At 41.6% G+C, this 12,292-nt stretch overlaps 1 protein-coding gene across 1 annotated transcript in view; it reads right to left on the bottom strand.

Annotated features, from left to right (window-relative positions):
* khdrbs3 (KH domain containing, RNA binding, signal transduction associated 3) overlaps window positions 1-7,589 on the bottom strand; it is a 116,031-nt gene extending 108,442 nt beyond the window's left edge. The window contains exon 1 of the mRNA XM_051065394.1: window positions 7,082-7,589. Coding sequence (XP_050921351.1) covers window positions 7,082-7,172 — 91 coding nt within the window. The 5' untranslated portion in view covers window positions 7,173-7,589. The remainder of the gene's footprint in view (window positions 1-7,081) is intronic.
* Window positions 7,590-12,292: the final 4,703 nt, after the last annotated feature.

The following is a 12,292-nucleotide window of genomic DNA, read 5'->3' on the forward strand; positions in this document are numbered from 1 at the left end:
CACTAAATCAACAAGCTGAGCCTAAGGCAAGCTTCACGCCAGGTGGAGACTGTATCCCGTGCAATATGGTGATGGGATTGCATGGACCATGATGGAGATGCAAGAAACGGCTAATGAATCACCAACTGCACAGGAGTAAATGCAATTACTGAGTACTGGTTCCTGGCCTGACTTTTTAAACATGGTTTTGAGCCGAAAACATTCATTCATGAAGGACAACTGGTGTGGTGGGTCCACATTTACATACATTATTCTGAAGCGGCCTTCAAGGGCCCTCTGGTCCACGTCCACTTGTGCAACTATGAACACTTCAGTGTTCTCCCTCAATGTCATTATTTTTAAAACAACTATTTCATATTAGTTTTTTTAATCTAACTTATGGAGTAAACCTTTTGTAAAAGTGCTACCTTCTCTAATGCCTTCTTTATGGATAGCTGTCATGATTTTTTTAAGGCATCCACACTGTAGTTTCTGGACGGCTGTCTCACAAAGCCAGCAGCAGGCTGTATATGGGGGCACAATGCTTTTGACATAGGTAACATGTCATCCCCTCCTCATTATGCCTGAGCCAGGTAAATTTGTTCAGCCATTCTGGGGTCAAAACCGCTGGCGTGCTCAGGTCGGGGTGATTAGATACAGTGTATGTCAGTTACGGTTGGGGCCAGTGAGCCTATGACCGCAACACGCACACAGCATCTTCTCATGTGCACCCCCTGAGAAGGCTGATAAAGAGACAGAAACAGGGTAAAAACTTTATAGATTTTCTGAGGGTCCACACGCCCACTGATGCCGCGGCCCACCAGGATTTGTCCTGGTATGCCCGATGGCCAGTACACCACTGCCTGTCACATTCCTGCCATAGGGAAAAAAAACAGATGCTCACCAGATGAAATTCCATGAGGGAAACTGCAGCTCTTTTCTTCCTCTTTGGCAGTTTTGGCAGCACCCTTCTTGGTGCTCTGTGCTGATTAGGATACAGCACCACCACATCAGCATTGTGCTGCAACTAAAGTTACAAATGACAAATCCAAGTGCAGTCATTGTAAGAAAATAGTGTTTTCCATGAAGACACTCATTCAGAGTTTTATTGAGAGCTAGAGGCGTCACAAAATTCGCTATGCAGGAAAAACCACGTGTACAGGATGGAAGAGGGAATAGACCAGGTTGTCAATGCCAGCTTTCATTACCTGGCAGTTTTCTATACTTTCTATCATAGATATATTTTATCCGGTATTCAAAAAGTACTTTTTCCACTAGCTCTTGAAGGCATAGACTGAAATGCAAATCATACTTGAAAAGTATTTAAAACTCTTGGAAGGGAGAACTCCATTTACCTTGCTGGCTGCCTTATTATTTTTGCTAGCTCGTTGCCGCTTGTTGCTTTGCCGATCTGCTGTTGGGTGCTGTGCAGAAAGTGTAAAATACATTCATCTATGTTATGCTGCCGAAAACAGATCTCTGCCGCTGGAATGAGGACCATGGGAGTGTTGAGAGTGAAATAAATCAGTAGAGTCGTGCGCCATAAAACCAAACAATGAGCTGAAAGATGCTAATAAACAAATTCTCCGTGGGTTCATTACAGCTCTTCTTTTACACATCATTTTCATTGTTAATCTAAAACTATTGATTAGTGCATCTTCAAGTATGTTCACAGTACATGTCAAGCTTCTAATTGTTTATTATATTTCAGACCGTTTTTTCTTTCTGGTTATTTTAGTCGTTGGACAGGGTCAATTATGCTCATCCAAGCTAGAAATAACTGCACATGGCTTTCTCCCAGCACTGTAATGATATATTTTATTACTTCTTGTTGATAACTGCTGTGTCTGTTTGTTTACATGTAGAGGAACACAAATGATTCATGTTAATATTGCAGGTTCGACATTTCAACAGTATTAAAGCTAATCAGGTGGTGCATCTGAATGAGAAAAAAATGACAGCATCATTGGCACATTATTGCTCCCATATTGAGTGGGAACATGTGCTCCTAATTAGCAGTGAAATCAATGCAACCACGTGACTCATCGCATCTGTAAACGGGCTTTCTATTAGGGTTTTATAGCCGGAGTCTCCCTGTGTTAGTTCTGGCCCACATTTCACCCCTGGATTCCAGCGGGAGCTGCAGCAAAGCAGAGACAGAGCTCTGCAAACACCTCTTAGCCACAGCACCGCTCAGCAGCCTTCCACTGCTTCTCTGAATGCAAAGCGGGTTTTCTGGAGCTCCCCGTCCCGTCTGCCCTCGTACAGTTCACTTGCAAGTTCCCTACATCTGCGGGTCAAATCACCGGGCAGCTCGCGGGCTCAGACAGGTCCAGCGCTGTGGCTGCGCCTCCACCTCCACCTCACTGTGTGGCTCAGTGTGTCGGCCAGCCGCAGATCCACAGATCATTATCGCTATCAAGCACTGTTTCCCCAACAAAACGATATCTCTGCCTTTGATCCTATGCCAGAGCTTATTTTTGTTCACTCCTGGGCATTCTAACCCAGGAACTGCTCTCACTTGGGGCAAAACTCAAGTGCAGCTAAAAATACCGCTCTGTTCTGTTTATGAGATGGAAATGTATGAATTAACAGTGGGGCATCATGTCTGAAATAAGGATACTTTTCCACACCTGCTCAGTCTGCACAGATAGTGTATGTTTTTTCCGCTGTTGTTGTTTTTCTTTGTGGGTATGCTAGCTGAGGCTGTTAATATAATGCAAACATTGTGCTAGGCTCCTGCTGAGGAAAGTCCAATTAAAAAGCACATAGATACGGAGGCTTATGTGCAGCACTGAGGTTACAACATCCAAACTGGGCCAGAGGTCCTGAAACATTCAGAGTGGGCTACACGCTGCTCTGCATCCACACACCCAACAACTAGCATCAGACACACCTTACATTTTTAACTCAGCGTTGTTTAAAATCGATCTTGAAAAGTACCATAATTATTTGAACTCAATTTCAGTAATAAAAGTCTTAACAGTTATGATGATCTAATTATCATAATAGTAATAGCTATGCAGTGTTTTTCACATTCTGTCTGCATGAGACTGAGAGATAGCATATTAAATACGAAGCTGTAATATCAAACAAAGCATAAAACTAAATACAACTGATTCTCTTGCTTTTTATCACACACTCTAACACTTCAATATAGAGCCTAAACAATTCCATTCAATTACCTGACGGAGAAAATGTAATCATGTGTAGGTGCAAGGCTACTGGGATTCAGCACCAATGAAAAAAACACCAGCACACTGACTCTAAAAATCAAAAACGTATAAGACATTCACACTGTTTTATTGGTTCCTTTCATGTAACTTACAACTATTTTGGATATGTTTTAATATAGTTGGGATATTTTTGATACATCTAATGTATTTGATGTATTATTGTCTCATGCTTTGGGACTGTATTTTTGTTCACAGTTTTTACTCTATAAAATGTTTATCACTCCGGGTGGTTAGGATGCTGAACCACATCACAGAGCCTGTCTGCCTACTGGGATATACTGTAGACAGGTATGGTGACCATTTTGAAATATTTTGACCTGATGAAGATCTGGCTGGGACTGAAAAGTCTGTTTAAATAAATTTGTAGTGTGGGGTCAATATGCAGGCATTTAAGTGATTAATCAGTGATGCTTCTCTCTCTGTTCATCATTTTAAATTTAATACCCTGGATTTTATGCTGTTAATTGGACAAGAGCCTTACTTTTATCCACCATTTTTCCATACATTATTTCCCACATGAATTAGTGTCATGACTAGCCAGGCTAGCCTACACAGCTTGCTAAATTTCTCTATTTTTCATTAGCAAAGAGGACAGACAGGTTTAGTGAGGTCAACAAGGGCAGGCAAAGGGCCAGGTCAAGTAGTTTTTAAACACATTTTAATTATAATATGAGGTTCAAACTAAAATGCAATTTCTGTCAAGCTACTGTTCCCATGCTCAAAAAATATCTATATAAAAAAACCTAAATAAACATTGGAAAGCTCTTGTGCCTCAATGTACTGCGCTGATTTAATGTAAATAACAGGTGCACCTCATGTCACCTGAGCTGTTTCCATACCTAGAAGCCATTCATTAGTATGCTGCTGAGGATTTCTCGTTCCATGTAGGCTGCTGGTCCGGCTTGTCTCTTTATTTTGGCTTAAGATATTTCTCCAGCTCCAAGTGTCTGCTGCTGACTGTATGAGGCTTGTCACAGGGGCAGAGATATGCTCCTTGAGGGAGAAGAGCTCTGCGAATGGCCCAGACTTATCAAAGCAGCCCGCCCTGTCCCCGAGCTTCGAACACAATGCTCCCCTAATTTCTCCTGAATGGAAGTCTCTCCAGACCTGGAGTAATCTCATATTTGCCGTTTGCATGCAGTAACTCTAGTTACTCCAGCTCTGTTCCCTGCATCCCCTGCCAATTGCATAATCAAGTCCAGAACTCATCAGCAAGATGGCAGAAGAAGTGCTCTATTAAGCTGCATCGTGTTCCATCTGTTGTGTAAGAGAGAGATAACAGTATTTACAGTTTTGGAGTTGTGGCAGACTGTTTCGGCCAAATTTTGTGCACCGCAGAGTTCTGCTTACTTCATAAAATGTCACGGATTAATTCTGCTGCTTACGATGCTGTCCAACTGCAATCTTTGCCCCCAACAGAAATATCACAAACTAACTTTATTGGAAATGTTACACCAGGAACTTGTGCTAGGTAAAACAATTTGAATGTAAAACATTCACACAGAGGGGAACATTCATTCTAAAATTCTTTGTTGGCTTGTCCTGGCTCAAACTCTAAGTATTCCATCACTTTAATTCCATTTTTGGGAAATGGCCAATATTTGCTGTAACTCTACAGAAGACCTGCAGTGTGGACAAAGGACTTTAAGAGAGACTCTGTCAAGAAACCAGTTGGTAAGTGTCTTTCAAATGGCATTAAGTATTCAGAGCTCCAGTGTTCTCTCTATCGGGGAGGAGTATGTGTTCTTTGAAGGAAAAAAAGACTAACCCAGATTTGAATAACGAAACCAGCTGATAATAAAAAAGTGCTGAGTAAAACACAGCCTTATCTGCCTCACAGACCGGAATGAATTTACCTTACTGTATACGGATCAGCTGACTGAAAGATGCATTAACCTCAGTGTGTTCTTTCAAACAAGACTCCAATCTGCAGCTGATATTGTCAGGGTCATTACACCAGCAAACACTGAATGAATAGAAGACAGTGAGTCTATGTATACAGTTTTCATTTTACACATGTATGAGGGCTAAAACTGGAATGAGATGTCATACATATTTCATTCCCTACACTACCAGGAAGAATGTGCCACATTTTTAAACCTGCGCATTTCAATTATTTCATTAGTAGGATATCTGAGGGCATAGCAGGAATGCCAAACACTTTTTTATGTCAGGAAATCCCAACAGTTCCAATGCAGTTAATTTGACCACAAAACCCAGTTTAACATGATTCAATCTGACTATATCAGAAAGGAACATTTTTGCATGTCTGATAAAGTGCTAAACTTTTAAAATAACTGCCAACTATTTTGATAAACAATTTAATCCTTAAAGTCATGTCTTAAGCAAAAATGCCAAATATTTCCTTGTGCTACAAAGTCGTGAGGATTTGTTGCTTCTCTATTTTAACACCTTTGCTTCGGACTATTGGACAAAACAAGTCATTTGAAGACATAACCTCGCCGTTCAAGAAATTGTGGGGAACATTTTTCACTGTATGACATCTTGTACACTTAATAAGGTTAATAGATTAATTAAATAATCAGCAGATCAATCAGTGATGAAAATAAACATTAGCTGCAGCCCAGTTTTTATATATACACTATAAGTTCATAAGTTGACAGTATAATCAGAAAAGTAATTGTTTGTCACTTTGGTAAACTCCAGCAAGTAAAGAATTATTAATTAAAATTAAAATTAACTCATGCCTCACTCTGCCAGAGGCCTTTTGGAACCCTTTTAAGGACCCCTGGAGGTCCTAAGCAACTAGAAGTGACACGGCTGTCTGAACAAAAACAGCTTGGTGCAGGGACTGCATCTGGAGGTTCCGAAAAAAAATGGTTACAGTGCAGGAGGACTGTTCAAAAATGAACTAATGCTCCTTGTCTGTTACCTTTAAAGCCAACAACAGCCTGCTTGAGACTAGACAAAGCCCATGAGTGGTACTTCAAGGACGCACTTGGATGCTATAACAGGGCACTTCCCACTTGAGGAGCTCCACGGGGCTGCTGTCTGAAGGAAGTGTTTGCAAAATTCCGACAGCTTCAAAGCAGAAGTCTCTGCAACGGATTAATTAAAGCGTCTGCGAGCGCGGCTGCTGCTGCTACCACTGCTCCTCCATCCCTTCAAAAATTCCATTTCAGTCACGTCCACTTCTTCAAAGGAGGAAACACATGTACATTTGAATAAGAGCGTGATTATTCCACTACTCGCACCGCAGCTTACACATGTCTGCATGGGATAGAGATGACAGCTGCTGGAAAACTGGGATGTCAAGTGGTTTTAGTGTTAGTAGAGGTTTCACTGCTGCCTCCATTCATAAACTGTAAGCTATAATTTCATGTCATGCCATCTCAAAGAAAGGGGAGGCTTCTACACAAATAGTCACTTTGCCATGAGTTACCTTCATTAACATTTTCTGTTTGTGCTAGTTTAAACCAGACAAACAGAGGTACCAACAGGAAGAATTGTACTATTTATGCTCTTATGTAGCCCTGTTTGTCTAATTCAAATGAAAAGGTTTGTTTACTCTGGTTTGACTAATGGAGCAGGTGCAGTCTTTAGTCAAACCTGTCCTGTTTTACTGAGTTGTACATGACAGAAGGTTGAACGTGGCGCCTTCGCTGCATAACAACTTGGCAAAACTGCCATGATGCTAAAAGGACCTCGCTATTTTAGTGTGACCAAACAGTAAATTCTAAGTAGACCAACAAACCTCTTATTTTTAACTTGTAGTAGGCGGGCTGGTGGTGTCATGTAGCCTGCAGCCCAGCACCAAGCGTTAAACCTGAACACTGTGGTGTAGACTATAATCAGTTTTCGCACGCATAAACTGTTTACTTCAGTATTTAACCACGGACATTTACCTTGATCCAGTAGCCGCAGGGAGTGCTGAAAAGACGGATCCAGCGTGTCCTTCTCTGCCATAAGCTCCGGCAAGTACTTTTCGCTCCCCATGTCGTCCTGGACTTTGTGGCTCCAAGTAAACGACTCAAATGCAATTCGAGTAAATACAAAAAAAAGAAAAAGAAAAAAGAAAACTTGTTCAACGTCCAAACGGCTCCAAGTTAGAGGCACCGCCAAGTATCAGTGTGAAGCAAAAACGCGGGCGATAATGTCATTCGCGCTCGCGCTACAGGAGCATTTCTCAGTCCTCGCGGAACACACACACTTTCTCACACACACACACACACACGGAGAAAGACAAAGAGCGGTTAAATGTGACCGGGAGGTTTTATCCCATCCAGGTGCTGTTCAGCTCGCAGAGCCCAGCTACGCATCACAACCGGACTGAGGTTCCCTCTCCTCTCTGGGTGGACAGGCTCTTTGAAGCTCCCTCTGTTGTATCCAGTGCTAAACTGAGGCTGCTGCAGCTATTGGTCGCCGCGCGCGACACGCAGCCGGTGGAAGGGGCGGGGCGACACTCCGGAACTGTCCGCGGTGCTGAGTCCCTCCACCATATTATTATCATAAACTCACTATGAGCAGGGGCGCCAGTGCACTAACGCTGAGCCAGGGCAAAGTACCTGCGCCTCATGTCACCGAATAATGCTAGTATGAAAGGGCTATGTAAGGGCTCCTCTACACAGTGCAACAATAAAATGCAATAGGATTAGTAACAGGGAATCCATTTCATATACTTTGTTTTATGTGCAAAATTTACAAGCAGTCAAATTACCAAAACATAGCTGGCACACACACACGCACACACACACACACACACACACACACATATATATATATATAGGTGATGAAACATGCTATTATAATATCTCGACAGACACAGAGTGATTTTTTATTTTTCCTGTGTTTTCTCACATATAATTGTAGAATCATAAGGTGTGGGCATAAATGACCTCTGAGACCTGCTGACAGATCCACCCAGCAAATACACATATGAAGATAGCAAAGCCATTCATCAGCTGAAAGTCCGTGATGAGTCAGACATGCAGTATGTTTTTGGGGTGAGTTTGGTGGGAGTGAGAGTTGACTGACAAGAATACAGACAATTCCTTGTATTTTAAGTCAGTACAGTTACATGAACATCTCAAGAGGCTACATAATTGTCCTCTTTACTCATTTAAGCAATTGATCAGGACTGCATGACTCTTTAGGTTGCTTTTACTTGGTAGGACAAATTGTCAATAGTTCTCAGGGAATCTATTCACCTTCTCATAGGTCAAGCATGCTTTTCTCCAGGGCGTGTTTATGAATTCATTAAATAAGACAAGCTTGTTGTTTAGAAAACACAGCCACATAAAGCCCTGATCATTTCTAGAACCTGACTTGGTGAGTCTCCAGTTTTCTAACAAAGAACAGACAGCGACACTAGTGTCATCAAAAGACAGATATAGAGTTTATCCAGAGAGCAGATATCTAAAGATACAGCCACAAATCCACTTTATCAGACGTCCTGAGCTGTGCAGTTCCTGGAAACATACACTGAAAGTTAAAAAAAAAAAAAGGGGGGGGGGGCTTTGTGCTGAATTTGGAGCATTTAAAAGCTGGGAAAAGCAGGATTTGTATACAAGCTTCATATTTGTTAGAAAAAAGATAAGAATTCTGTCAATATTTGTGGAGGATGCTGAGGTAGCCTCAGGTGGGCGGCTATCTGTAGGCTGATCAGCACTGGTTATATAATTGAGATTTCTCCATTCTATTTCAATAACTTAGAAAAAATGTGACCCAGAGGCTAAAACCAAGATGGGTTTATGTATATTTATCAACATTTTGTCCTCCATGAACTCTGGAATGTGCCATTGTTTATTTTGCTTTTATGGTTGGATCTTTGCCCTGGAATAACATGTAAATGTTGGTCGCTGGGGTCTGCAGGATTGAGAGGTCTAGATGCAAGGGGGAAAAGGAGACAGCATGATATTAATACGCTTATAAAATGCTCCCATTGATAATTTGAAGCATTCGGTAACATTGTAAGATTCCTGAAACTGCAGGCATGCAGAGAGGATGTGTGTCATGTCCCTGTCTTAAGCATGTTGGAGACTTTTCCCTCTGAGTCTTTCCAGACTCTTGTTTATGAGTGATTCACCGCAAAGAGAAACGCATTATGAATCAGCTTACTTTTTAATCTCTCCCAGAGACCATTAAAAACCAGCTCAAATGCACTAATCTCCTATTCAGAAGAGCGACTTATTTATAGATATGCTTGCCATCTGTTGCTCCCCGTCTTCATAAACAAAACCCTCACATTGTCATTGATGTCTGAATCAAAGTTGCAGGTCTATACATCTTTCTCAGGACGCCTGTTTTCAAAGGGAATTTGCTAAGTGATTGCAATACATCAAATGCAATGAAAATAATCATGGTTTATGGGGCAACATTTTTATATAAGTCACAGCTGACCACAAGGGCAGCAGCACTGGTGTAAACAAAGCTATGAGAAATGTTCTGTCAGTTGGGTGTAAAGAATGAAGAACAGTGGGCTATTACATTGACAAAGTGTTATTTTGATCATTAGAGAATGGCTGCCCCCTCTCTTGCCCCACAGTCTGTCCCTGCCCATTAAATATGGTGTCGACTACACCTAGAACTAGACAGCCTGTGCAGCACCCCAGGGTGTCATATATGGTATATACACCCATACTATTATGTCTGCACAATTCTCCATTCAGAGTCAGTGTTTCTCCCTCTGTTAACAAGGAGCAGGGATCTAATCAGCGCTGCCGTCCTCTTCCTGGCGACTTGATGTAAATCCTAACTGATTTAAATGGAAGCTCTTGTCTTGTCAGCTTTCAATCTTCATAAAATCCCATTTCAGTGAGAGCATGTCATGGGGGTCCTGTCACCTGAGGAGTAATTAGACCTTGATGCATCCGCAAGCTGATTGCTGTGTCAGTTTGTGTCACGGAGAGACCATGAGCGGGGATTTCCACAGCCAGGGACACTTTGCCACGTTTCCACTTGTTTTGGCCCCTGTGAAATGGACTGGATTACAGTGGCAAATCAGGGGTGCTTTTAACACCTCAAATAAGTGGATTCTTTCCATCACCGCATTTAGATGGTGGCAGGAGGATTGTGAGGAGAGTGACAACACTGCCTCCTTGTGACCATGTCAAATTCTTTAAGCAGGCATGAGAGGCTCACATGAGAGAAGAAGATGTTTTCAGGCTTTCTCTGCCCTATCAGAATGAGAGGTGGGTTGGAAATAAAGCAGTGTAAGAGTTAGGGATTTGTGTCTGTGCTCAGAGGCTAATTGCAGTAAAGCCCTGCTGTAAATGGTGCAGTTTGTTTAATTTATCAGCAGCCCCAATACACGTTTACCGTGAAGCTCTGTTGGTAAAAGCACCATTACAGAGATCCAGAGGTCTTACGTTTAAATCCAAATTTGGAGGTATTTGGAGAAATTAGTTTTAATGGGTCACTGTGAAATGAGAACAGAATTATAAGAGGCCTACAAGCACTGTGGAAATTGTTTTTATGTCATTGTGTTGCCCTTTTTTCCTCATTTATCCTCTGTTTACTTGTGTTTAAAAGGTTCTACAAACTGTTTTCACACTATTTGAAAGAATAACACCAAAAAGCTTTAATAATGCTAAATTGCATTTGGTCTTATACTTTGCAAATCTTTTCAATACTCTCCAATAACAGTGGAATAAAACACAATTTCTCCCGCAGTGTCTCTTGTCTTCCAAAGTCATTTTAACAAAGCCCCTCTTTCAAGATATTGTTTTCCTCCTCATGCAGCCCCACAATGCTGCTTCAGTCACAAAAGGCACCTTATTGTGGCTACTAAATGGAGCGCTCACATCCATTAAACAGCCATTCAACAGAATTATATTGCCAGCACCAATCTATCAGGTACATTGATCACGCATCGTCAGCTGTGAAGTGTAGACTCCGGTCTCCTCTCCTGGAAGTGTTGTGCAAAAGAAATCTAATGAGAAACTGCCAGTAGCGCACAGGTAAACAAATCAATGGCACCCAGCAGTGCTCCCAAGGTCAAGGCTTGCACACACACAGACACACACACACACACACATTCACACAACATCAAGCCCCCTAACAAACTTGCAGTTGGAGCAGCAGCTAGAGCTTCCATGGCAAAGGGCGCTGTCAAGATTTAACTTTTAGGAGATAAACAAGGCTCAAATGGGATTAACATCACTCTGGTTTCTATCATTGTTTTAGCTTTAAAGGAACAGTTTGACATTTTGGGAAATACACATGCTTCATCTTGTCAAAAGTTGGATTGATGCTACTCTCATGTCTGTCTTAGCTTAAAGGCTGAGATGGCAGAAACAGCTAACCTGTGTCTGCCCGTAGGTAATCCTCCTAGCAACATCTACCTTCATCTATCTTCTCTCTTCTATTTTCACACATGAGTCCATACTGTATGAAGTGTGGGTGTATGTTGGTGTATGAACAGTATGTAGGCTATGGCCCTGTGAGCATAATTGGATGTAAACATGTGTTTAGATGCTGGGCATATCTGCAGAGAGATTATATAGAAAACATTAAAAAAAGTGAAATTGCAGTGTAAAACTAGTCCATACACAGCTTTGTAACAATGAAAATGATGACAAGTAATATAAGCCCAATCAATAACTGAGTAAATGTGAGGGAATTCTGAAATATTAGCACACTGACATGTTCCATTAGACTTTGTGCTGTAGCAGACTATCACACCGCCAGCACCAGTGTCAGGTTTTTATTCTTTTTAACTATAAGAACATAACAGAGCAGAGAACAGAGAATGATAGTCAATGTAACAAACAAATGCAACATGAAGTCAGTGACTCGGTTTGCATCTTTTTTGTTTCTCTTAAATGAGTAACAGCTTAACAGAGCAATCTGGAGTTGTCCATGATGTGCAGTGACTAAGCGTGTGGTGAGAGTTTTCATTGTGCACTTACATACAAGAGAGAGGCACAAGGTCAACAGCAGTAATTATTCTATGGGAAGCGTGTTGGTCTTCAGTGGGTGATTTCATTTCCTGCCATTAGCCACAGCGATTAAGCACGAGAACAATGATACTATGATAGCATCAGCAACCACCACACAGCCCCGAGCTGTTCTCAATATTCTCTAATATTCTCTAAATGTTGCTTTGCATGGGTTAA

This window comes from Lates calcarifer, linkage group LG3 (assembly GCF_001640805.2).
Source record: "Lates calcarifer isolate ASB-BC8 linkage group LG3, TLL_Latcal_v3, whole genome shotgun sequence".
NCBI lineage: Eukaryota > Metazoa > Chordata > Actinopteri > Centropomidae > Lates > Lates calcarifer.